Source organism: Xyrauchen texanus, chromosome 30, assembly GCF_025860055.1.
Source record: "Xyrauchen texanus isolate HMW12.3.18 chromosome 30, RBS_HiC_50CHRs, whole genome shotgun sequence".
NCBI lineage: Eukaryota > Metazoa > Chordata > Actinopteri > Cypriniformes > Catostomidae > Xyrauchen > Xyrauchen texanus.
The window spans coordinates 27,339,857-27,367,396 of NC_068305.1; the positions used below are offsets into that span (position 1 = coordinate 27,339,857).

General features: G+C 37.5%; 3 protein-coding genes across 3 annotated transcripts; 1 reads left to right on the plus strand and 2 right to left on the minus strand.

Annotated features, from left to right (window-relative positions):
* Window positions 1-449: 449 nt before the first annotated feature.
* Window positions 450-7,499, minus strand: LOC127624330 (acetyl-CoA acetyltransferase, cytosolic-like). The gene is made up of 9 exons (XM_052099113.1): window positions 7,302-7,499; window positions 6,133-6,267; window positions 5,723-5,904; window positions 4,934-5,051; window positions 4,479-4,622; window positions 3,328-3,450; window positions 2,922-3,076; window positions 2,374-2,484; window positions 450-1,116 (listed from the first exon to the last, which is right to left on the minus strand). The coding sequence occupies exons 1-9, from the start codon at window positions 7,348-7,350 to the stop codon at window positions 946-948; spliced, it is 1,188 nt and encodes a 395-aa protein (XP_051955073.1). The 5' UTR covers window positions 7,351-7,499; the 3' UTR covers window positions 450-945.
* Window positions 7,500-7,806: 307 nt separating this feature from the next.
* On the minus strand, window positions 7,807-17,364 carry LOC127623994 (pre-mRNA-splicing regulator WTAP-like). The gene is given in 9 exon segments (XM_052098561.1): window positions 7,807-8,863; window positions 8,865-9,001; window positions 9,199-9,353; window positions 13,131-13,309; window positions 14,982-15,109; window positions 16,060-16,118; window positions 16,221-16,276; window positions 16,374-16,411; window positions 17,203-17,364. Coding segments are annotated over 8 exon segments (1,272 nt in total). The 5' UTR covers window positions 16,404-16,411; window positions 17,203-17,364; the 3' UTR covers window positions 7,807-8,335.
* Window positions 17,365-17,969: 605 nt separating this feature from the next.
* Window positions 17,970-22,626, plus strand: LOC127623995 (superoxide dismutase [Mn], mitochondrial-like). Its single transcript, XM_052098562.1, has 5 exons — window positions 17,970-18,087; window positions 18,851-19,053; window positions 21,400-21,516; window positions 21,781-21,960; window positions 22,235-22,626. Exons 1-4 carry the CDS (start codon window positions 18,059-18,061, stop codon window positions 21,936-21,938), a joined length of 507 nt encoding a protein of 168 aa, XP_051954522.1. The 5' UTR covers window positions 17,970-18,058; the 3' UTR covers window positions 21,939-21,960; window positions 22,235-22,626.
* The last annotated feature ends 4,914 nt before the right edge of the window (window positions 22,627-27,540 follow it).

A 27,540-nucleotide genomic window follows, 5' to 3' on the forward strand; every position in this document is an offset into this window, starting at 1 on the left:
TTGGAGTCGATTCCAATGACTCAGAATCGATTCCCAGCATTAGCTGCGAGGGGGTTTCGATTACTGCTGCTGAGAGAGTATCAGTAAATTTGGCATCTTCTCCCATCTATCTTAATCCACCGCTCTCTCTTCTTTTAACTCATTCAAATATAATAGTGGGGGTTTTATTTTGGTCTTGGAGCAAATGTGTAAGAGAAAATAATATTGGCTTTGATCAACCATTCATCGCTGTTGAAGTTTACCCTGTAAACGCTTACTTCCGCATTCCAAAACCCGGAGTGTGAAAAAGGTCTATAGATCATGGCGCTAAGGCTAGGTTAGGTATCTGTCACAGCTCTCGTAACACATCGAGCTTTATAAACGTTTTTATTAAACAGGTATACAGTACAATATTTATACCCCGAGGTGTATAAGCATTGTGAGAGCATATTAAAGGACAGAACTCCTAGGTTAGAGGTTTATTTAACTTTTTGGCAGATTTTACATTATTTAAGGCAGCTTTCTATTTCACACTGGACAGTTTCTATTCTAAACGCTAGGTCCAATTTCCATTCTACTGCAACCTGATCACATTTTAAACAGACAGAAAACAAACCCTACATTTTATCATTGACATGAAGTGTAATAGCTACATGGACAGGCACAGACTTTATCCCAATAAAGCTCTATAGATTTAGCTCAGCAACAATACACACAATAAACAAGAGGAAAACTAATGTCTTAAAATCTGACAGCCTTTCATTAATTCCTCTTGTACCATTAATCATTAAAGACTGAAGTGCATTTGTCCAAGTCCTTTGCAAGTAGGTTTGTTATGTTTACAGTGCATACAAATACTGACTTGAGTCTGTAATTGCTTTAGTGTCATGATAGCCTGTTGAATTCTGTCTGAAAAGGCTCAAAATTACAGTGCTGGGACATGTCTATATCAGAAGTACTCTAGCCTTACTCTCTTTCTACACACATTGCAATCCCCATTCCACCACCTATACACAGTGAAGCAACCCCTTTCTGCCCCTCTGTCCTCTGAAGCGCATGGAGCAGGGTCACCAAAACTCTGCAGCCAGACATACCGAGAGGATGTCCAAGAGAGATAGCCCCTCCACACACGTTCACCTGTAGGGGAAAAGAGAGACATGAATTAAATGTTAAATTATGGTGTACACACATGGATACTTCAAAGAAGAAATGTCCTCATTGATCACCTATAAACCATATTAGTAGAGTTCTTTCTTAGACCGTTTTAAACAGATAGTTTTAACCAAAAATGATTGTTTTCTCACCCTCATGCCATCCCAGATGTGTGACTTTCTTTCTTCTGCTGAACACAAATGAAGATATTTAGAAGAATATATCTCTGTAGGTCCATTGAATCCAAGTGAATTGTGACCAAAACTTTGAAGCTCCAAAAAGCACATAAAGGCAGTATAAAATTAATCCATAAGACCTCAGTGGTTTATTCCATGTTTTCTGAAGCGAGCCACTTGATTTTGGGAGAGAACAGAGAAAAATATAACTTTTTTTAAACCATAAATCTTGATATCAGCAGTCTCCTTGGCAATCATGTACTCATGCTCGATTATACAGAGTGGTGGTGGCGTAGTGGGCTAAAGCACATAACTGTTAATCAGAAGGTCGCTGGTTCAACAATACAATACAATAGTGCAAGGCACTTAACTCCTGGTTGCTCCGGGGGGATTGTCCCTGTAATAAGTGCACTGTAAGTCACTTTGGATAAAAGCGTCTGCCAAATGCATACATTTAAATGTACTTCCAAGCCCCATCTAGCGCTCTGCATATGCATCAAGTACTATGAAAGTGTAATCAAGCTTGAAATCGTGATCGTGCATACAGACTGCAATGACAAGATGCCCAACGAAAAAGGAAGATACATTTTGGTCTGTTCTCCCCCAAATCGTTTGGATCACTTCAGAAAACATTAATTAAAACACGACAGTCTTATGGATTAATTTCATGCTGTCTTTATGTGCATTTTGGAGCTTCAAAGATTTGGTCACCATTCACTTGCCTTTTATGGACCAATAGAGCTGAGATATTCTTCTAAAAATCTTCATTTGTGTTCTGCAGAAAAAGTAAGTGACACACATCTGGGATGGCATGAGGGCGAGTAAATGATGAGAGAATTTACATCAAACTATCCCTTTTACTCGGAAATCATGTATTAGGTCATGCACTGATAGCTTTAGAGATCAAAGGTCAAGTGAAGCTAAACTACAATGATGCCAGTAAGGTAGTGGCTGATCATATTACACTTTACTTTGGCAAATAAATTCTTGGGTTTGTGTCAATATAGTATTGTTCAAAAGCTATATGAGGCACAGTATCTATAAGTTTAAAGAGGAGATGATAGACCTTCTCACGGTTCAGACCGAGTTCTTGCACCACTGCAACAGACTGAGCTGCAAAAGCTTCATTGATCTCAAACAGATCCACCTCATCCAGCTTCCATCCTGCTTTCTCAACCTGGTTGACAGCAGACACAATTCACTTTAAATAACTTTACAGATTCACAAGCAAAAAAAAAATATATAGTAAAACTAATTTTACTATATTTGCAAGTTTAAAACAAAGTTGACTAGATAAATAGGAAAGGATTGTGGCAGAAAATGTTTCAATTAGTCAGTAGATTTGTAATAATACTGTTTTGAATGTATCCATTCTTTAGTTGATATGGATATGCATACACATCCTTTGTCTTTCTTTCTGAATTGGACTTTTTGGAGCTGCCTTTAATAAACTGTTAGGTTTCAATTAAAACTAATTCTTTATTGGAATCTATTGGTCCACTGACAGCCTATATAGTGCCTGTTCCAGAAGCAGCCTCTGAATGCAAGAATACATTCTTCATTCATGCGACTGAATTAAATCCTGTAGTGACTCAATACCTAACAGACACTCACAGCTTTCCTAATAGCTGGAATTGGCCCTGTGCCCATGACTGAAGGGTCAAGGCCTGCCTGAGCCCATGACGCGATCCGTGCCATTGGTTTTAAGCCCCGCCTCTGGGCCTCTGATTGGCTCATGAGAACAGTAGCTGCAGCTCCATCATTAATCCCTGTAAAAAAAAACACCCCATAAGAAAACACATTAATATTTGTGAGAATGTAAAGAATATAATTAAACTGGACAGACTGTAGGAAAACAGTACTACTATAAAGGTGGTGTTAGTGCAGAGGACCTGATACCAAATGTTGAATAACTTAATTGCTATGAATGACGGCTCTGTTTAATTATACTTAAATTTGAAAGGCCTAAGTGTCATGCTAAATAATGCCCTTATTTTGTGCTAAAGATGTCTGTACCTACCTGAAGCATTGCCAGGCGTCACTGTACCAGAACCGTCCTTCACAAAATAGGGCTTAAGCTTGGACATTGCATCAATATTACTACTATGCCGAGGAAACTCATCAACTTTCACCTCGACTGGACCTGATATGAGTAACAAAGGTTTTATTTTATTAATTTTCAGTTTCCTCATCTGAATAAGGCATTTAAATAGCTACTCCACTAATGGGAAAAAAATCCCATCTTTCTAAGCACAAAAACATCTACATATGAATTTCCACACATAAGTTTTGGAGGAGCTTTCATCTAAGCCTGCCAATCACATCACAAGGATATATAAGTAGCTGCTTCACTCGCACTGGTGATTATTCTTCCAGCATCCCTCTACTTCCCCATCTTCACCTTTATATTTCATAACCCCTTTACCAATATTATTTCAAACTTACGGTTCTATTTCTTGCTTTATTCAGATAGTCCAAGGGGTGGATCTCAGAGCTCAAACCCTGTTCTATGCTTGAGCCCCACTGTTATGGACAGCACACCAAATCCGATTAACTTTTACCCAAACTACACCTGGCATAAAGATGCGTTTCAGTTGATCCGATCACAAGTTGTCTGCCTTAAATACAGCTGTAAATGGGGTACAAAACATTTTTGCGATCAGATCACACAAACCACATAAGGAGGTCAAAAATTATGTGACCACATCACATTTGAGGGTTAAACACTACTCCGTCCTGAATGTGTTCCAGACAGCAGTGAAGCGCCACCTTAAACAGACCTGTTTTATTCACACTTTCTTTGTCTTTTGACATTTTGCAGTTTATTATCACGCATTAACACAATGACATAGTGATCAATGTATGTCATCATGAAATCAGAGTTTCTCCCCTCGAACACAAGTGGTCACAGGAGACGCATTTAAGTGACCAGGTGTCTCGCCTTACCACATGTGATTGGATCACCCAAGACACATCTTAATACCAGGTGTTAACAGGGTCTTCATGTGCTTCAAGATTATAGGAACCAGTGAACTTGTGAAAAATATCTTACTGAGGTGTTTCCTCATCAGTGCCACCTTGTCAACCTGTTCACTATTTTCTTTAAAGCTGCTTTGAAGCAATACGTGAAAAGTGCTCCAATTAAAACTGACTGGACAAAAAGCCTCTTACCTTTCCTAGAGGGAACAGAGACAGGCACAATCTCTTGGTCAAAATAGCCAGCCTTCTGAGCTGCTTCAGTTCTGTTCTGTGATGTCACAGCAAACTGGTCCTGAGCTTCCCGGGACACACCCCACTGCTTGGCCACATTCTCAGCTAGTACAGAGAACAAACAAAACAAGATCAATTATCCTGCCATTAGGAGCAGGGCCGTTTCTACTGTAGCTATAAGAGGTATAAGCGGCCGCTGTTTGTTCGTTGTCATGCATTACATTTTTATTAGTAATTTTTTTTTAATCATTTATTGCTTTTTGTGCTTTGTGTAGTTAATATATAAAAATGTGTTGAATACTACACTGAGGTGTTGAGCGCTCCAAGTAGGATTTTGCTTAGGGCCCCCTATATATGCTCAGAAACACCCCAGATTAGGAGACATTAATTATATTCAATATGAATTAAGAGATTACCTGTGATACCCATGTGGTAATTGTGAAAGGCATCTGTAAGTCCATCTGTCAATATAGAGTCCTGAAGAGTAGCATCTCCCATCTTAACTCCTGACCTCATCTGCACTATGTGAGGTGCCTGTGCGACAAAGAGCTGCATGGTTAGCCTTAAATCAAGATACCTATACAGAGCTGTGACCTGGAAGATAATTACCATTTTGAGCCATGGGATCCATTGGGGATATGTTTTAGCACTGTATAGATCAGTCGTTTTAGACTATCCATTTTCAAAGATTTTAATAATTTTCATAAATTAAGGTCTGCAGTTAACATTATTTGAAGCCTTTTCCATTTCATTCTACAATAGTTTAATTACTTTCCATTTGTCAAGCAAATTATCTGTTCATGTTTTAGAGGAATGATGAGATCAGGCAGCATATAACTCCATATGACAACCTGTGAAGTCCTTATGTAGCAACTTGTTAGCAACTTACATTTTAAAAGCACATAACAAGTTCCAAATTCCTGTTTGAGGTATGACTGTGTGTAATTTATGTTGTAGAACAAAACAGGAATGTGTCTTCAAATTATATTTATCACAGGCCTTATTTTGACATATGTCAATCAAAAACCACAATTGCATAAAAACCCATTGGAAAGTCCTTTCGGATTGGCCTAAAGATTGACACCATGACTGGCCTTTATTACCTAGCCTAAATTTTACAAATGTAGACCATCTCATTACTTTAAGATAACAGAAGTGCTCTAACATTAGCGTCAGGTACTGCTTAAGTCTATAAGAGCACTTACCCGACTCATGCTCTCCATGCCTCCTGCAATCACTATAGTGGATTCTCCTGTAATGATGGACTGAGCACCAAGACAAACAGACTTTAGCCCAGATCCACACACCATCTGACAGCTCCATGCAGGCACAGAGTATGGGATACCAGCTCCAACACTTGCCTGCCGGGCAGGGTTCTGTCCATGACCTAAAGAGAGTACAGGCAAGAGAAGTTAACACTAAGCAATGCTAGGGTTTGTTGCTGCCTCATTTCTCTGTCTTGTCTGTCAACCTGAACAAATCATGAGTTTTGTGTGTTCTGTCATTGATGTGTTGTATATTGACATGGTGAGTGCTATAACAGCTGATTTAATGCATAAACATGAGGAATAAGTGATGTACAGTAGGCTTCAAGACAGTAATCCTATATCAGTACCTGCAGTGAGGACATGTCCCATGATGACTTCTGAGACCTCTTCTGGCTTTACATTGGCTCTCTTCAGCACATTTTTAATGACTACTGTCCCCAAATCATAGAGGGGTAAACCACTAAGGGCTCCATTGAGTGACCCTGTGAATAAAAGAGGCAAATATGGTATTCATGATTTTATGAAGAATTAATAATTAATAATTAAAGGGGTAGTTCACCTAAAGATGAATAATCTGTCATTGTTAACTCAACCTTGTGTTGATATAAAAACCTGTATGACTGTTTTTTTTTAGTGGAACACAAAAGGAGATGGTATGCAGAATGTTAGTCTCAGTCACCATTCACTTTCATTGTATATAAAAAAAAATAATCATCAATCATGCCATTTTGTGTTCCACCGAAGTCATAGGGTTTGGAACAACAAGATGGTGAGTAAATGATGACAAAACTTGACTTTTTGGCTGAACTATCTTTTTAAAAGCATTTAAAAGACAGCAAATATTTAAGGCATTTTGTCAGTACTGTTGCTAGATAACATGATCAGGTTAAAAATGCAAACAGTGCTGCTAGAGGAAACAGACATAAACATATGGTCTCTAAACAACTTTTAATTCTATATTGATATTCCCATGCTCAAAGGTTACAGGACAGTTACTAAGTGAGACAACTACACAATCAAAAAATTTGAAAATATTAAAAAGTTCCTTTTGTAAATATGGTTTAAATATTGCTGTAAATATCTTCATATATTAAGGATGCTTAGATAATGTTTGACTGAGTGTCCCATCATAACATTTCTCCAGGTCATGGCGCTACAATAAATCAACCAATCAGAGGACGTGAACACTGGGGAGAATGCCGAGGAACCAATCAGAGCAGTTCTACGTCATAACTGCACCATGGTAACGCCACAGGACTGGCTCGAGTCTAGCGTAAGCGAATTTAAACACCAAGACACCTATTTTAATTATAAAAAACTACAGTATTGAATGCACACAGAGTAACATTTATTAACCTAATCGTCTAAATCAATTTACCAACTTATTCACTGAGGTAGTAACACTGCGATAATACATCCTAGTCTAACCTGTCAACAGGATATACTGCAGAATGCAACTGGAAAGAGGTGATTAGCATTATGTGAAAAGATCATATTGACATGAGATGAATTTTACCTATAGGAGTCCTTGCAGCAGAAACGATAACAATAGAATTAGTGTTCATTTTTGCCGTAAAGCTGGATTTGCACGCAGGTTCCTTGTTGTGTCGGGTAGCTCGTTATTTATATGCTGGTTGAGGAGCCTCCTCCTGCTCGATTCATTTGATTGTAAGATAAAGAGAGTACTTATGCGTGACACAGATCTGACAGTCCGACGCTAGTTTTTGTGTAGCACCACTTAATGGTCTTGATTACAAAACAACAAACTCGTACTTTTGCGTACTACTGATCATGCATGCATACTCACGCTTCCGAAAGTTTAACATGGAAAACACGTCCCACATCTCATCAAATACATCTGAAACGGTTTGAATCTTAGTTTATACTCCCAGTACGCTGATTTGCGCATTTGTAGTGCTAAATTTTTCAGGCATTAAAATTTGTTTTCCTAAATTAGAATAACTTTTGATTGCATCATTTCATTAGTTAAATGCAAAAAAATCAAAAAGGTTTGTGTGATATTAAAATTCTTTATTGATATTTGGTCAGTACATGAAAAGGATTTAAATTTAACATGACGCATCGCAAAAACTACACACAAGTAAAACAAAAATTGTATCTCTCTTGTTATGCAGAGGAACAAAAAAAGTTAAACATCAGGAAACTGAGGACCCTCTGAACTTCAAGTTTCAAGACTTAATTGAGCATTGATATATCACACAGCTAAATTATTTCTGGTTCTATTGAGTAAGCAACTGAACGGTACAGAAAAAAATGTGTTCACATTACTTCGATAGACTCATGAAGAGGAAAAATTGTTTAAAAATAAAATATACAAACTAATTTAAATGTTTCTTGTATTATAAACGTAATCAGCTGTCAGAGCATGTTGCAAGTTCACTGCAATGAGTTATGATGGAGGTGGAGTAGAGAAAAAACAGTGATGCATTTCACTTTCTCAAACAAGAACAAACTGATCTAAAGTATGACTTTCTTGTTTGTCATGAGTTACAAAAAAATAAAAAATATTCAACACTGAAATTAAGAATATTACAAAACGGACCCTGTGGAGGCATTGGAGGTGTTGGTGGCAACTCTTGCTGCAGTTGAGTCCAGACCATTCTGAGTGCTGTGCCGCATACCAACAGTCCTGCTGCCTTTGGAGACAGCAGTGGCCTCACGGGAGTCAGCATTGGAGTCTGTATCATTAGAGTGCTGGGTCACCGATGTCTCACTGCCTGTTGGCGAGTCCACACTCTCATAGCCTGCACTTAGCTGAGTCATGTACCCTTCTCCGCCCCTCTGGCTTCCTGCGACTTCTGAGTGGTTGGAGAGTTTTGACATGCCACCATGGGTGGGGCTGGAGACAGAGGGTGATGGTGGGTAATAGTCATCTGCACTACTTGCTTCCCTATACAGGCTGGACCCAGACGCACCCCTCTGAGACAAATTCCCATTAGAGGGTCCGTTGGACACCCTTCCGCAGTCTTTACCCACAGTGGAGCTGGAGGTGTTTGCTGCTTCACTTTGAATGGAAGGTTCAGAGCTGGCTAAAGGTGACGATCTGCTTGGGCCAGACTCCACTAGAAGTGCCTTGGGCCTGGGACATCTGAGACAACTGCTGCCTGGTCTCCTTTAGCTGCTGCTGAAGAACCAGGATGGTGCTCTGCATGCCCTCCACCTCCTCATCCAATTGAATGATGAAGTCGTTCAGCTCTGGACCACAGGGAACACAGGTATAGAGAGGAGACAAAGAATGTGTGAGATTGGTGTTGAGGCAAAACATGGTTTTAGCCAAGATTTGTACATGCAAACATTTTTGAAAGTTCTTTTCATGGACAACACATGACATGGGGTGTATACTGTTAAGTGTGACATCACAAAGCACATGTGGCTGATGGAAAAAGGCTCACCATCTTGACTGGTCTTGAGCTCTTCGCTGTACTTTTTCTGCAAGGCGAGCTCAGCCTCCAGCTGGGCAATGCGCCCCTGAGACTGCTGCCTGCCCAACTCCTGATTCTCCTGGATCAGCATGCGACACTTCGCCATCAGCTTCTTACCAGTCTGGCTGCAAGGGAAACAAGTCTAACATCACATCGTGAACATGGCCACAGGGTCGACACAAGTGGCCACTGAATTTACAAACTGGTGTTAATATTATCCAACCAGAAGTAACTTCAAAAACCTCTTGTAAATGTTGTTGATCAATGACAATCAAGAAATTGAGTAACAGTTAAAACATTTCTGGGAAGAGATGTGTGAACCTTTATCAGAACACTTCAAATTAAACCAACATGTGCAAAACATCTGAACACATCTAGCATGGAAACATTCCAAACAGGCCATTGACCAAACTGCAAAACCAAAGTGAAAACTACAATGAAAATGATTAACAAATTCTAGTACCTGCCTTTTAAAACATTCTCAGCCTAATCTTAAACAATCAACAATCAGGCAAGTATAACTGCATCAATTGTGGTTTAATGTTTTAGTGACTGCTCATATTAAAAAAATGACAATTTTGTGCTTTGAGTTTACCACAGTAGCCCATGCAATTTCCTTTAATAAAAGAACTTCAAAACTGGGAAAGCGCTTTATTTATACTTCATTGGAGACACAAGTGTGTCAGAGCACATCATTTAAATTTGTGGCAAATTATAATCTTCTATCTTTGGCTGAGTTAATGCAACCCTTTCAACTGTAGACACTGTGAATTGGTGCCAAATAAAATGCAGCTTGCAACACTTTTATCCTTTTACTTAAAAACATGGAACCAATTCTGAGCAAGTATTGCAGAAACATGTTACTTGCATACAAGACACACATTTAACGCTGTTTTAAGAGCAGTCTGGGCAGTGGGCAAAATTCTGTATTAGTTCGAATATAAAACAAATTGTGTCAAATATGGACCATTTCCTAAAATAAAATATTTCACCAGCTTTCAGTTCCTGGATTCTGACTGTCTGCTACAAACCTATGATGCAATCTCTGATGCATTACTTAAGTCACTTTTGAGCAGATTCTTTTAAACAGACAAGTCAAAAGTTTTCAAAATGAAAATTGCCCAAACCAAGTAGTGTGACAATGCTAAAAATCGCCCTGGAAGTAATTCATGAGATATAAAAATGTTTTAACAGTTAACATTTCACAATAACAATCTCTACTGATCAAATACCGGCAAAGGAATTAAACGTTTCTCAAGATTATTGAACAGAAAATTGTTCAAATCCTCACTGGTTGAACGAAAAATAAAAAGTGGATAAGAAGGTTACACAGGTTAAAAGTACAAATCATCATACAAAGACATTTGAACAGCTTGAATAGTTTCCTCTGACACACATAGCACATTGGCATTTACATTGAAAAGAACATTCATACTTGCATCTGCAGCAGTGCAACAAGCCAATGTAAGTTCGCTTACTAATAAGTAGTGTTGTCATGGTACCAACATTTCAGTAATCTGTACCGATACCAGTGAAATTTCATGGTTGAAATTTCATGGTATAACAATTTCGATACCACAGCAAAAATATGATAATATGCTATTAAACACACCAGTTCAGTTATTTTAAATTAATAATTAGTTCAATAATTATTATTATTTTCCAGAACTTCATGTTTTACAGTTTAATTTAATTTCATCATCAAACTGGTGTCTAATAAATTAATTCTATAATAATTTTTAAATTACATTTCTTTTTAAAACCGCAGTCTTGCTTGTGATATATTGCTTAATTATTATTATTACAGTGAATATTAAGGTACATTTTACTATACAGTTGTAATATATTTGTAACAATCTCTTCAGCAACACACTCCGGGTTTTGGAATGCGGAAGTGTTTGCAAGGTACATTTCGACAGTGGTGAATAGGACATCACAGCAAAAATTATTTTCACTTACCCATTTGCTCCAAGACCAAAATCCCCCACTATTACATTTGAATGACTTACCAGAAGAGGAAAAAATAGAGAGCAGTGGATTAAGAAAGTCAGATGGGAGAAGATGCCATATTTACGGTCACTCTCTCAGCAGCTGTAATAGAAACCCCCTCGCAGCTGTGGTAATTAATTTTTTTAAACTAATTCCAGGGTAATATAACAATAAGCATAACGTTAAAAATTTATACTCAATATTTTAAATGTTTAATATAAAAAAATGGGGAGATTTACACTGATAAATAAGGCGAAAAGGCGTCAACACAGTCTGTGAAAAAGGTCTATTTCAGGCATCTAGCTTTTATTATGTGTTTTTTTTTTTTTTGTCACAAGCTTCACTTTTCCAGATAAACAGTTTGCAACACAGCCCAGTGTGATCACTTAAGATTTTGTCACGTTTGAAATCTCATCTCTTTACACTGGCCTTTGAGTCTGACAAATGAAATGTAGGACACAGTTTTGAAGTGTTTTTGTTTTAGATTGCTGGTGATTGTGTATGTGGTAATTTTGAAATGTTATGTTTTAAATTGTATTACTGTGAAGTGTGAAGCACTTTGGTCAACTCTGTTGTTTTAAATGATGCATAAATAAAGCTGAGCTGAGATTAAAGCACAAATGCTGTGATTTTAATAATTTAAATATATATATGCTACTTGTGCTGCATGGTTCACAGTAGATTAGTGCTCTGCTCTGTCATCTGATACAACGTGAATGATTCATTCACACTAGTTTCTAGTGGATGAGCGGTCAGATTTATTTAAAGTGCGCAGCGTATCCACAATAAGATTGCAGACTTTAGCAGTAAAAAAAAAACAACAAAAAAAAAAAAAACACTAGGACATTTTTATTTGATTAATTGTCCATTTCAGTGTAAAAGGAGTAACAGAGCACGCATTCAAAATAAGCCTGTGAGTATTTTAAAGCTGTCACGTGTCATCATACTGCGCGCTGGTGCTGAATAGAGTCGGTGGTCGGTACTACCGGCACTGCAGAAACACTGGTATCATTACATCTTTTTTATTTTAGTATTGACCGGTACTTTTGACAACACTACTAAAAATACATAAGTCAATTCACTTTGACCACACTGCTGTAAATGCAAGGTGCATTTCCAGAACAAAAACATGAAAAGTATAATATTACGAACACAAAAAGAAAGAAAAAAGGTAAGACACTGTACCGTATGTCGCACCTGTGAGATGATCATATACCAAAGTCTTTGCGGATCAGAAAGTCTGATTCTTCCCCCAAAGTCTTAAGATAGCAAAGGCTTCTGCCCCAAAAGTCTTATGAATGTTTATCTCCTCCCCATTTCATTGCATCACACTATATTCCCGCCTCCCTGCGTTACATTCTAGATTCTTAACCAGAGTCACAAGGCTTCTATGATGAAGTTTAAATGGGGGCATACTCCTCTGCAAAACATAAGTAGGGCCATGTCATGTTTTAAATGTTCAATCAGTGATCTTTAAACTACAGTTCAATCAGCTCCAGAGCCAATGCTTTGCTCAAGTCTTTCAAAGGCCGCCTTTTTTGTTACAGGAAACTTTCTAAAATTGGCTGTTGGGGAATGTTTCCGCTGTGACCACCTCTTCAGGGACAGTCCCGATTCCTTCAGGCTTCTGTACCATGAGGGGTGTGGGGGGGGAGAGAGCTGAAACAAAAGTGTCACCTGACCAAAACTGTCACGTTTTGTTCTGATTTTACATTACAGTATGTGTAATAGCAGGACAATACAAAAGAAAAATGTCTTTTGTTCTGAGTTTTGGCTTTAAAGTCTGAGTCTCGTTGTGAGCAAAACATTTCAGTCTTCCCCCACCACTATCTGCACTCCTGCAGAGGACAAGGTGGGGGTGAATCAGGAAAGTCTTGACTTTTTGTTTGGAGGGGGGAGTTATTTTAGTTTACCTATCAGGTGTAAATTTCCAGGCACTCAGTTCATTTTGGGCTTGCTCCAGTTTGTCTTTAGTCTGTTCCAGTTCAGCCTTCATTTTAAGGAAAAATAAGTTGATGGCTGGGTCTACCATGGACGATCTCAGCTGAGCCGCACTCGGTTGCTGAACTTGCTTCAGGTACTGGATTTGGGTCTGCAAGTTAAGAGAGAGAATTAGAATCTTAGCATACAAAAAATACTTTAATGTCAGCATGAAGCATCCAGTCAGCAAAATGCTGTGACTTTAACAGCTTTTAAGATTGCTATGCTACAAGTGATTTATTAAGCCTAAAGTATACTTCAGTCAGACACGAAAGATCTGTATACAGGACACTTGATGCAAATTTCATCATCAGCAGAGTGCTCGAGAGGGACGATTTTTCTAGCTGATTTTTTTTACTCTAAATGTGCAGTCTGCGCATGCGCCTGGAATTATTTGCACTTAGTCGGTCCACAAGGTAGCAACACTCACAGTTGAGCTGTTGCGGTCACAAAGAAATGCTAGAAGAACTAAATCGCTGCTAAACAACAGGAGACAAAGCTGGAAACAACAACAGTGGATGTGCATGGTTAAAAAATCATGTACAAAGAGGTCAGGAAACACCTGCATTTGTATAACTTGAGTCTGAAGGAATATACTTGAGTCTAAACTTCTTAAGTGAAATAGTCCAGTATCACAGCAGTCGTAGCGTGCTTGCGCCATCCACCTGTCTATGTGCACACAGTCAAGGAAGGAAGTATACATCGAAAGGCTGAGTATTCAACTGTACACAGACACAAAGCATCTGTGTTAAAAACGAACTATCCTTAGGACATTTCATAGTATATATTATATAAACGGTGTTCTAAATCTTGAAAGGTTAGCATGAAAGCAAACTTAGCATTGTGTCTAAATGCTAAAAACTGAAAGCAATAATAAAACCAGTTATTCAGCTCAAATGTTGCGGAGCTGTCCTTAATGTCATCTGTACCTGCAACAATTGTGAGTGGCGAAACAGAAGAGTAACTGCTTGTTTTGTCTGCCTACAGGCAATAAAAAAAAAATTGTGCATAGTTCCCTTGTTGAAATGCTGAAAGATAAACGATTCATGGAAATTCTTGTTGTTTCTGCTTTGCCGTTTTCATCTCCGTATTTCTACCAGTACCAGAAATGTCTTTCTAATTTCTGCTTCCATTAGAACAACATTTGATTAAATACTGTGGGACAATTTGTATGACCAACTTTTGAAAACAAATCTGACTAGAACACAACATCAGCATTTAGATGTGAAGTTGTCAGTTTAAGTGGGCAAATGCATTTAAATAATACATCAATCTGCACACTATTAGCGTGTTACAGTATACAGCTCAGACTAGGGATGTGACTGTATCAAATTTTCAAATCACAATAATTGCTGAAGCTTTATCTAATTTACTATGGTTTAATTTCAATGCAAATGAACAAGTAACAACAATGGCAACATTCTGAGGGAAAAGTTTAATTGAAAAAGAAACATGCATTTTACAGTTTCCAAGTAATTTGGAATGTATTCCTATTACTGTAAGAGTTAGAGTATTGGGAATGTTGATTTATTGATGGAAATGCTACAGTGTATTCAGAAAATGTATACAATTTGGTTAATAGGTTATCTAGAAATGTTCAAGTTTTTTCAATTGCTCATGATAACAATAATGTGCATGTTAGTTATAATGATATACCGTATTATTGAATATCGGCAAATGCCTAGCGTGCCACATAATATCATTCAAGCCACTGTATATGGCCTATATCCTCAAATGAGAACTGGCCATATTGCAGTACTAAAAAGACGTAGTCACACACTTACCGTACACTCTTGCATTTCCTGCTCCTTAGTAGCAAGCCTCATCACCAGAATGTTCTCCCTGCGTGCAGACTCTTGCTGCTGTTGCTTCAACTTCTCCTCTGACTCCTTCAGGCCGGTCACATCATTTGCTGCAGACATTTTAACATTAAATAGGTGCATTACTTATCAACATCCAATTTTCTGAACATTAAACTTTCTTTACATTTACATTAAAGGGATAGTTCACCCGAGATGAAACATTTCTCATCATCTCCCCAGATTTGTATGTCTTACTGTCTTCTGCAGATCACAAACTAATATTTTAGAAGAACATATCAGCTGTTGGTCCACACAATGCAATGGGTACCACAATGTTATATAAGTGTGGATGAGAAACAGATCAATATTCAAGCCCTATTTTACTATAAATATCTACTTACACATTCTTCTTTTTTTTGGGCGATTTGCAATCTTTGTGCATATCACCGCCTACTGGTCAGGGAGGAGAATTTAGCAAAAAAAAAAAGGACATAAAATGTATCTGTTTGTGGCCCACACCTCTCATATCGCTTCTAAAGGTATATATTTAACCACTAGAGACTTATGGATTACTTTTGTGCTTTTTGGACCTTCTGAGTTTTAATAAGCATTCACTTGCATTGTATGGACATACAGAGCAGAAATATTCTTCTAAAAATGAGGCAGTGGTGGCTCAGTGGTTGAGGCTCAGGGTTACTGACCAGAAGGTCGGGGGTTCAAGCCCAAGCACCACCAAGATGTCACTGTTGGGCCCTTGAGCAAGGCACTTAACTCCAGGTTGCTCCGGGGGGATTGTCCCTGTAATAAGTGCACTGTAAGTCGCTTTGGATAAAAGCGTCTGCCAAATGCATAAATGTAAATGTAAAAATCTTCATTTGAGTTCAGCAGAAGTCATACACATCTGGGATGGCATGAGGGTGAGTAAATGATGAGAGAATTTTCATTTTGGGGTGAATTGGTCCTTTAACATCTAGTAAGCCTAAAAACTGAACATGCCAAACAAATGTAAAACATTCATGCCAATTAATTTTTCAGAACATTTGGTATAGTGCAAACTTACAGTTAAATTCAGCATATTTAGCCTCAAGCATCTGGACGTAAGCTTCATGCTGCTTCCACCTATAACCCAGGAAAAAAACCAACAAACACAGGCATCCAGTTAATCAAAGATTCTATTTACTCATTCTTTGGGGATAAATGCACAACAAAATCCTTGCATACCTGGAACACAGCTCCTCTCGAGTCAGGGTCTTCATGTCAGATTCACTCAGGCGAACCTGCAAAGACATAAAATGGAAATAAAGACTTATTAAGACTAGGTATCGGGGGTGTCAACTCTCATTTAATCAGATTATACTGCAACAATGAGCTCACCTTCTTCGGAAGAGGTTCTTCATTGGTCATTCTGATCTCTGTAAAAGAGAGAAACACAGAAATCAAGCATCCATTAATTTCAAACGATAGTACAAAATTCTAAACATTTGCACAGGCAGTTCATGCAACAACATGCAGTAAATACGGACAGATGCATGGATTTCACACGCCTACAACACATGTGCTATTGCAAAAATAATCCACCAGGCGAAAGATTCTGTCATTTTTCATAAATTCCACAATTTCTTGTCGGTTGAATACATTTAAATCAGATCTCTGTAGTTATGCATTTTAAAGCTTTATTGACGCCAAGAAACTGTGTTAAGACATCTGAGAAAATCAGTTGCTCAAACGAAAAAATTAAACCGTTCCACAAACCGGGAAATACACTGGCTTACTGCTAATGCATTCCTTGCATTAAGTTCTTGATGTTAAAAACACATATTTGACCTTTTAACAAATGACAGCAAAGTACCATGTCGGCGTCAGAAATTGAACATTTACCTCATAATTAAGCCAATAAAATGAATGCACGAACGAATGCATTCCTTGTCATTCACAGAAATCAGTTGACACACTAAGCGCTCTGCGTTGCAAACAAACGTGCGGAATCTGATATTAACTCACAGTGTCTGGAAACAGTGAACGCGGTAGATGAAGTAGATTCCTTTTAAAATAAAACTAATAAATTACAGCAGAAGGACGCGGTGAAACATATAATGTGCAGGCGCCTTGTCGGAGTAGTTCGCCACAAAATGGCGGAGAAGGAAGAGAGACTCTCCCTCTTCGAGAAGCAACACTTTATCTGCGATAACCTCCTAACACTTACCAGACAAGATTCACCTCGACCAGAATGACGCGAATTTCTTAAAATACGAGAATAATTATTTAGCGGTTACGTTGACCTCTAATTCTGTCGGGTGAGGGGGTGAAGTATGCGTTTTTATTTAGACGATGCGGAGTCCGTCCGCCATGACCAGCGCGTGTGATGTTTCGCCGCGCAACTGGGGGTTTCGCGCGAGCGCTGAAGGGGCGGAGCGCGAGCGTAAGACAAACAGGAACCCCATGTGTGCTTACATTTTATTCTACATTTCACATTCAGGCATTGAGCACTTAAATGGATGGGAGTCACATTTCAAAGATTTGTGTAGCACCTTCTTTCGTATTTCGTCAGACGTAGTCTTGCTTGTGTAATTCTTAATCAACCAGCTGGTTTGCACTTGCGATTACATCCGTATTCATCCACTTCGTTCAATTAATTGTGCTGTGATGTAGGGTATAACAACACGAACAGTCATCATCAATAATTCATTACATGTTCTGAAACGCAACTATTTATTTCAAAGACAACTCACTGTCAGGGCTTACTAAATCATACCAGTTCGCATAGGGGTGCACGGTGTTTGTTTGGAACGTCCAAAAATCTTGTTCACTGAAGATATCTAAACTAAAATATATATATATATTTATATCTCGATTAAATCTAATTTAATAACATGTATATAAATTTTTTATTTTCTGTAAACGACCAATATATAGGCCAATTATAGACATTTTAACACAATTCCCCTATTAGGGCTACAATGGTACGCTCTGGTCCAAGTTGAAATCTCAAGGGCAGGTTGGAATGGAGCGAGTTTAGTTGATGTCCAGAGCATGTGTGCTGGTGTATGAAGAGCTAGAGCATGCTGTGCAGAGTCGAACATGTACGCAGGTAACGTTGTGGCAACACTGGCATTGTGCGCAGTAAACTGAATGTTCAGAAAGAATTGTTTATTTAATCATGTATGACGATATGGATCAACTGCTCACACAAATGTCTGTCGTAGAGCGCCCAGGCTAGCTGCTTTACTGTGTAGTTTGCGTAACTGACATTATCAGTGCGAGTTTATCACAGATTTGTATAGATTAACTGTTATTTGTTGCTTTAGAGTTGTTCAAATGTAATCTCATTAGCACTCGAAAGGCTACCAAACAACAGTTTCTAATCAATGTGATTTAAATGAATTAAATGTCTACTTCAGCTGTGATGATTAGTTAGTTCGTTAGATAATTTAGTTCGTCATAAACCTGATTATGGAAATAAATGGATGGGTACTTTGTGTGGTAATTATTTATTTTAACCTTACCGTACATACGTGCTCTGTCCTTCATTATGAAATGTTTTGGCATTCTTAAAAATAAATAAAAATTGTTTGCATTTGAAACCACACTTACTCTGGCTCACGCTCTCAGTTTTATGCCGCCAATATCTAAAGTGAGGCAACTGCTTACATGGAACAATAATGCAGTTTGAACTCTCTACAGTAATCCAACATTTCTTGCAGAAGATGATCTGCCCTGCTAAGTTTTTGCAATACTTTTGTCCCACTTCATTCAACAGTCTATTAGCGATCTTTGTTACCTAAATCCTCACAAAAACATTAGAAAATGTCCTCATAGTTACTCAGTTTTATTTTATATTCTGTTCATTCTAGGTGTGCTGCCACCTTGAACCCCATCTTGGGTTTCGTGGCCTCCAGACAGAAGCACACACTTCCTGACCTCCCGTATGACTATGGTGCACTTGAGCCTCACATCTGTGCTGAGATTATGCAGCTGCACCACAGCAGGCACCATGCAACATATGTCAACAACCTCAATGTCAGTGAGGAGAAATATCAAGAGGCATTGGCCAAGGGTGAATAGAAACAAATGTTCTTTTTCAATAGAATTATTGAAATCTCAAGGACCTTTTAAACACGTGCAATTCTTTAACTTAATTCACTAGAAAATATGTAGTCAAATGTATTATTTTTCTGTGATTACAACCAGGCAATTATTCCATTGATAATAAGAATAAAGAATAACATTAATAAAGTTCTCTGATACACCACAACCATTAAACACTTACTTTGACGTTCAAAATAATTATTTTAACTCTTATAGGGATCACATCTTAAAAGTGCTATATGTAATATTTTTACTGTTCTAAATCATAAAATGACCATAATATATCATTAGAGAATTACGAAACATGCTAAGAAATACTAGATTCTCTGATAGCAATGCTACAGCCAGTATATTTTACTTTTAAGTTTTCATTCTGGACAGAATTTCTGTTTATGTTTTGGCCCGTGTGATCCCGCCCACTGCCCACTCACCAATAGTATTTCGACACTGCCGGGTTGCCAGATTTGAGCAAGTTTGCAGGCAAACAACACTGCTTGCTGCAGTCATGGAAGCCAGCAAATGAGCTTGATCAGAGACAACAGTTTCCACCCGACCTAAAAAGCCTCGCCATCCGTTTAAAAACCACCATGACCAGAGGCGTAGTAAAACATAATAACAAAACATATTAGAGATGCCTTCGGAAGATGGACACAGCTTAAAGCCCAGAAATCCTTTAAAATGGATGCCGAGTTGGCTAATTTGCATGTCAACATTCTGGAAACCCACATAGGGCAGACAACTCTCCAGTATTTTGAATCTAGACTGCAGTACCCATTTCAAACGCTTGTTATCAAGCTTACATATAGCAAATTTAAGGAACAATTTTTTTATTGATCAATTGAAATACTTCACCCAAAAATAAAAAATAAAATTCTCATCATTTACTCACCCTCATGCCATGCCAGATGTGCATGACTTTCTTTCATCTGCTGAACTCAAATGAAGATTTTTTGAAGAATTTATTTTGCCCATACCATGCAAGCAACAAATATCACATAAGTCAGCATGAAAGTAATCCTTAAGACTCCAGTGGTTAAATCAGTGTCCTCTGAAGTGAAATGATCAATATTTAAGTCCTTTTTATTTTTACTATAAATTCTCCTTCCTGCTCAGTCAAATCAATATCAAATCACTTTATTGTCACACTACCATGTACACAAGTGCAACAGTAGGTGAAAGTCTTGTGTGCAGTTCCGAGCAACATAGCCGTCATGACAGTGATGAGACATATACCAATTACAATAAACAACATATTTATACAACACAATTTACATATCAAATGTACACATACTTACACAATAATAATATACAATGTACAGTAAACAATGCACACAATATAGAATACATTTACATTTACATTTATGCATTTGGCAGACGCTTTTATCCAAAGCGACTTACAGTGCACTTATTACAGGGACAATCCCCCCGGAGCAACCTGGAGTTAAGTGCCTTGCTCAAGGACACAATGGTGGTGGCCGTGGGATTCGAACCAGTGACCTTCTGATTAACAGCCCTGTGCTTTAGCCACTACGCCACCACCACTCCAGAATACACATACAATACAAAAATATATATACATTAGTTGTATTGTGGAGAATATAATTATGACAGTCCAGTGTGAGATAATAGATTAATAAAGTGCAGTGCTAGTGTATATTGATCATGATTGATCAAGAGTTCAAAAGTCTGATTGCTTGGGGGAAGAAGCTGTCATGTTGTCGGCTGGTGCGGGTCCTGATGCTGTGATACCGCCTGCCTGATGGTGCAGTGAGAGCAGCCCATGACTTGGGTGGCTGGGTAGGGAGAAGGATTTCTAGCAAAAAAGGACATATTGATTTGTTTCTCACCCACACCTATCATATAACTTTTGAAAATATGTATTAAAACACTGGAGTGTTATGGATTACTTTTATGCTGTATTTAAGTGCTTTTTGGAGTGTCAACATTTTGGCACCCATTCACTTGCATTGTATGGATCTACAGAAGTGAAACATTCTTCTAAAAATCATAATTTGTGTTCTGCAGAAGAAAGTCAGACACATCTGGGATGGCCAGATGATGAGGGAATTACATAATTATTTTTTTTGGGTGAACATCCCTTTAATTGATAAAAACAAAAAAATTATATTATCACTTAGCCAATATACAGAACCTGCAAAAATTTCAGTGGGAGAATATTAGCAATATAAATGCTTGTTCAGTTTGTTACAAATGAATAAATTAACATTTACTAGATTCCAAGGAATCGATATATTATTTGGATTGTCTTCATTGCGAATAACGTTAAAGTAAGTTTGATCTTGCTTTGTTGCAGCTGATGTGACAGCCCAAGTGTCCCTTCAGCCTGCATTGAAATTTAATGGTGGTGGTCATATTAATCATACCATATTCTGGACAAATCTGTCACCAAGTGGTGGAGGAGAACCACAAGGTAAGAGCTAAGGGTGTGTATGTAGCGCTCTTTTTGATGTCCTTATCCCACTTGCAAGTCCATAACCGTTACAGTCAACCAGGGTTTTATTGTTAATGTTCCTCAATCTGTTTAACTCATGTAGCAGCTTTATATGGAAGATTGTACAATATAAAAAAAAAAATTGAAATGTCATAAAAATGATTCAAAATGTGTATTCTTTTATTTCTTCTAAGTATAAAATGCATAGTTGTAAATTTAGTTTTTTGTTATTTTATTTTGCAGGTGAGCTGTTGGAGGCCATTAAGCATGACTTTGGCTCATTTCAGAAGATGAAGGAGAGAATGTCTGCTGCCACAGTGGCTGTTCAGGGCTCAGGCTGGGGCTGGCTAGGTTTTGATAAGGACAATGGGAGGCTGAGGATTGCTGCTTGCCCTAACTAAGACCCTTTGCAAGGCACTACAGGTAATATTCCTCAAAGAGTTGATGATAATCCAATATGATGGTGCTGAAGGTAAGAGTCCCCTAGAGTTTACACTGTAAATAGCTATTTTTTATGCACCCTTAACAAGGCCCTAGTGTGTACAGTATACACAAAATTGCTCCTGCTTATACATAAGAGCCATCCATATAGCTTATGTAGCAGTTGTTTGTGTTACCTAATGTTAAGTAATCTGTTTTTATAGGTTAAAATAAGTATTTTAACTTTTTAATACTCTGTTTCCTTTTTAAATTTGAGGTCTCATCCCACTACTTGGGATAGATGTCTGGGAGCATGCATACTATCTCCAGTACAAGAACGTTAGACCGGACTATGTTAAGGCTATCTGGAATGTTGTGAACTGGGAGAATGTCACAGAGCGTTTCCAAGCTGCCAAGAAATAAATTACACCACACTTGGTAAAAAGGATCACTGTGTCCATTTATACAGTACCTTCAGTGCGCACAAATAATCAAACTGTATTACAACTACCAAACTTAACTAAGATTCTAGAGAGGTGTTATGGTTCATGACAAGCTCATTTATCGTACAGATTTATGCATCGTTGTTCATAGCTTGAATTTTCATTGGAGTTCAACTTGAGTATGTAATGCCTTGTTTTCAGCACATTTAAATAAAATGGTTATTTGAACTAAATTAATCTTTTGTTTCCTTGATTTAAAAAAACTTTCAAAAAATTCAACATGAATAATATACTAAATGCATTAAATGCACTAAGGTAAATTGGGTACATTTTTAGCCAGGAATCTGGGTGAAAAAATATTTTTATGTTGAGCAATTTGAGCTAAATTATTTAAAAGGTGAAAGTATACAGCCAACTTGTGTGTTTTAAAATGTAATATCAGATTCATGCTCAATAAAGGGGTGAATGTGAATTTGGTATCTGAGAGTAGTTAAAGATGTCAAGGAAATCCCAGTGAGGGTAGAAGTCATATATATCAAGCTCTTTTGAATTATTTTATCATTTTTAAGAAAGCATGTCAAACTGGTAGTTATTAAATCACTTGTATCTTTTTTGATCGACTGACATCAGTTTCATGCTTGCTTTCATTGTAGACTTCCTTTCAATTAAAACTTTTGTAAAAGCAGCAGTGAGCATGTAGTGTCTTCTCATAGCAACAGCAGAGGGTGCCAAATACTAGCATATACCATTAATGAAGTGCTCTGAGAGAAATGCCTTCACTTGATTATTCACTTGAATGCCAAATGAAACAACCTAATTGCCTACTTTTCCATCATGTGAGAATGACATGGTAGTGGTGAGAATGACACGGGACTGTGGTGGTAGTATTTCCTGTCCATTTGTTTGTGCATTATTGGTCATTTAAAGGTGATAATATTATGCTTTGATGTGTGAATTAGTTAAGGATGACTTTTTTTTATCTTTACTGTTCAAAGAGAAGCCATTCAGATCATGAAGTTTGAATATTTCCTCTGTAAAGTTTTCAAGCCATTCTTTATTACGTTATCATACTTGCCACCCTCCTTAGTGTTTATATTTATAATTTTTTTTTTATTTCTAGCAACTGACCAAAGAGTTCCCTGCTCATTTTTATCTATGTCCAAACATTACATTGACCTCGGATCAATCTGAGCCAATATTTAGTGAAATTATTTAATTTTCTTTCCCAATCTCCATCCATACCAATGGTAGGTGTTTGTAGAGCAGTCACTGATGTGAACCCAGACACATTTATTTATATGCAAACAGAAATGGGTGTACAAGACATAAATTCACAAAGCACATGCACAAGCACTTGGGAGATGTTGTGGCCAAGTCAAGCTGTGAATTTGAAAAAAGTTAATTTTTTGTATCTTAATCAGATTGCTCTGGCAGGTTATGATTATTGTTGATGCTTTCCTTTGAAATGTGTTTGAACATCTTGAATTACTGAAGGAAAATTCTGTAACTCATTCCCCCTTTAGAAAGTAAATACAATGAGAAAAATGTAGTGACCTAAGAGTCATCTCCAGTAAAGTGCCTTGTGCTTTCCAGCAGGTTTTAGCATTTCCTAATCTGCTGATTTTGCATTGCCAGTAAACAGTTTTCCCTTTTGACTGATCCAAAGGACTTCCTTTTGAGTCCAGATGTAGTTTGACATTTTTTCAACCAAAACATGACCCTTGAGGATGGTGAATATAAATTATGTTTCATGCACCTACACATGACCTGATTTGAGTCCTGTTTCTCTCACCCACACTCCTTTTAATGAAATTTGCTATTAGGAATTTAAAACAATTATGTTTTCAGTCATAAAGCTGAGAGTAAAACCGATCAAGAACTCTCCAAGCACTGATTCTGTATTGTTAAAGGCCTCATACATTTTTCTCAAGATACTCGACACATTTGATTACTTTAAAGGATGTGCAAGTTTTTTGTGCTTGCAAACTCATGTAAGGGTTCAGGTGCCGCAGGAATCTCAAACGTTTTGTTCTCTATGCCGGCTCATTGGAAAAAGCCTCTAATAGTAGCCTTTTTCCAATTTGGCCTGTGGTATGTTTGGTGTGGCCTACTTTTTCCCCTCATAAATTCATAGTGTCAGAGTTTGCTTCCTTCCACCAAAGTTTGTAAACTAGAAGGGCTTGCCGTCAGATTAGAGTTTCTTCAGCTTCTGGAAGGAAAATATCAATATCTATTCATCAAGCTCAGCCCTCCCTCTTTTGAACCAACCTATCTGTCTGCTACTTGTTTCTGACACCACCCTATCTTTTTCCAGGATTGTTAATCAGGAAATATGACCTCTTTTTTTCCTATTTTCTCTTATACACTCATCTTCTTTTTCTGTTTGTCCTTCTATCCTTGTGGTCTCCTTATTTATAGGCTACCTCATATAAGTGATAAGTTATGTGACTGTTTTCCATAATAAATAGACTTATTGTTTCTAAAGACAAAAATAAACAACCTTTTGTCAGGTAACGGCAAGTCCACCTGTGCCTGCTTTCTTAATTTCCTTTCCTTACTCACTTCTATTTTTTATTAACTTAATTTTCTGTCTCTTTGCCTCATATCACTTTGTCTACAGTTCCAAACTAACAGAGAGAACTGATGAAATGCAGATAGATATAAATATTTCCCTTTTCAGACTATTTTTTTCCATTGTTGATGATTATAATGTAATATATACAGACCATATGTTATATCTTGATCAAGTCTTTGTGATTAAAATGGTTAGGATAGACATTGTAGTGTGCTTTATCGCTCTCTTATTTCAGACTACTGACAGATCGTAGAGTTTTAGTATTGTGGCTACACAGAATAATTCCAAATATGCAGGGTAAATTTCTCTCTTGGCCTTTCATATACTATTGCTGAAAATACTCTTTCATTTAGTATAAATAAATACTCTTATCCTATATAAATTGGAAAATATTTGCTCTGAGTCCACTTTATAGTGTGTAATCATACTGAAACGGATCAGTCGGCAAATTAATCTTTTCTCTTAGACTTGAAGTTGAAATATATTTTATTGTTCTGCACAGAAAGTAAGCCTTTTACCACATGATCCAGCAATAGAAGGCACCCGCACTTCAAGCAGTGCCTCACAGTGTGCTGTTTCTTTTGTACATTTGTATTATTTTTATTGTTGAATGATGAACCGTGCATGTTTGCCCAACCACATGGACCCTTATGGTGCCTATAAAATGTGGTTTGGGTAAGGACAGAGCTGAATTATTTCTTTGCATTAAAAAAAGTTTTCCATAATTTTTTTTTAAAGTTGTGATGTGGTGGTAGAAGAGTGGTTGGTATTAATAAATTGTGTGTTTTACAGTTTATAGTTCAAGGGAAAAGTTTGTTTCTCTCTCTCTGTGGAAATCAGTACATGCACACATTTCTCAGATAGAATGTGGTTGCCTAGCAACAGTGGCATCTTCATGGCATGTTCCTCAAGCGTTTCAAAACCAAGGCCCTATCTAAATTATTTTACTTTCAGATTATGTACTAAATTCGATGGAGAACTTGTATCTTGATCATTGATGAAGTACATAGGTATGCAGGTATTTATTTCCCAAGCATAATACATCCACGATGTTGACATTTTTTTTTTATGTATATGTTTTTGACCTGTTACCTTTCTTTGTTTGTATGACCAAATATGGCTAAATTAATGCAGATCTTCTTCCTTTATTAGGGTTAGTTCACCCTAAAAAATGTAATTGTTATCATTTACTGACTTTCATGTTGGCTCAGGGTGTATAAGCCACCAAAAATGATTTATGTGGTGGCAAAAAATGCTTTTGCAATAAATAATTCAACATCTTAATTTTCTTTTATACAGTAGTCCTAGTAAAAAATATAATGACATAAATTATGAAATAATGTTCATCTAATTTAGCATAAGAGGTACTACGTTCTTGGTCTTGAGAATTTTTATTGATTAAATTTAAGTAATTAACGTGAATGGATGAGGCAAAGCTTGTTTTAAATGGTTAGAAAAATATGCCCACATAAAGGAAATAAATGCCCCTGAATATCAAATCCAAAGATAATTTTTGTCTCTTAATGTAAAAGTTAATTTCTAACAAGTATGACTTTCTTTTTCAGTGGAACACAGGGATAAAGGGATTCATGGAAAGGAGGCGGCGAGATCTGGCTGGACAATATAAGTAATAGTTTTGATATAAAAGTGAAACAAAAAGACAAACACACGTAAATCTCTCTCTCTCTCTTCCAGTCAGCCTTTATCCCGGAATCACGACCCAGCCCCGCCCTTTGCCCTTTCAAATTCCTCCCTTGTTTGCTCAGGCCGGGGAGCCCCCGGCAGTGGTGATATGAAAGGCCTGTGAGACATTAAAAAAACCTGTTTATTTCAGGGTATTTATTAGCAGAAAGCAGTGTACTACAATGTCATGTAAACTAGAACATTGATTTCCTTATGCCATTTAAGGGATTAAGAGAAAGTGGTTTAACTCACCTAGGTTTCTCCTGGAGAATGCAGCTTATTATGGTCATGTAAATGCTTAAGCAGCATTCAGATGTGCTGATGTTTCAAGTGTGTTCGTGCACAGTCCATGACAACAAATGTCATGCATGTCAACACAGCAGGAAGTCACATACACATAAACTATACCCATTTATAGACACAAATGTAAAATATTGACTGTCCCTAATGTCTGCATGTATGCGCTGGGGGTACCCCAGAGTTTTATGTAAGAGGGAAACTCCACTACTGCGTCTCAATTCAGCTGCAGGTCGCGATAGTAAGTTAAGGAAACAAGCACAGCAACAACTCTGGAATATCTTGAAATAAACCGAATCAACAGAGAGTAAAATAGGAAAGTCTTCCTCAATGCCATGTGTGTTTACACAAGCGTCACGGCAAAATTTCGTTGATGTGGAGAAAGCTGCTTACTGATGGAGCCATATGTTTACAGGAGTAAAGAGTATTCCGCTTAAACAGTGCATGTCAACAGGAACGCTGTTTTTTCACAATAGACCTTATTCACGCTAGCATCATCTTTGACAACGAGGCTGTGAAGGATAGACTTACCATCTCTTCAATGGACTGTTCTGCAGTTTAAAGTGTATTTGGATCGTTCCATGG

Coding starts and splice junctions, on each gene's coding strand:
- LOC127624330 (XM_052099113.1), bottom strand. CDS start 7,350: ATGAACACTAATTCTATTGTTATCGTTTCTGCTGCAAGGACTCCTATA. Junction 4,623..4,933: donor TTACCACATGGGTATCACAG/GTAATCTCTTAA, acceptor TCTCTGTACTAG/CTGAGAATGTGGCCAAGCAG. Junction 1,117..2,373: donor TCGGTCTGAACCGTGAGAAG/GTCTATCATCTC, acceptor TTTCCCCTACAG/GTGAACGTGTGTGGAGGGGC.
- LOC127623995 (XM_052098562.1), top strand. CDS start 18,059: ATGCTGTGCAGAGTCGAACATGTACGCAG. Junction 18,088..18,850: donor AGAGTCGAACATGTACGCAG/GTAACGTTGTGG, acceptor TGTTCATTCTAG/GTGTGCTGCCACCTTGAACC. Junction 21,517..21,780: donor TGGTGGAGGAGAACCACAAG/GTAAGAGCTAAG, acceptor TTTATTTTGCAG/GTGAGCTGTTGGAGGCCATT.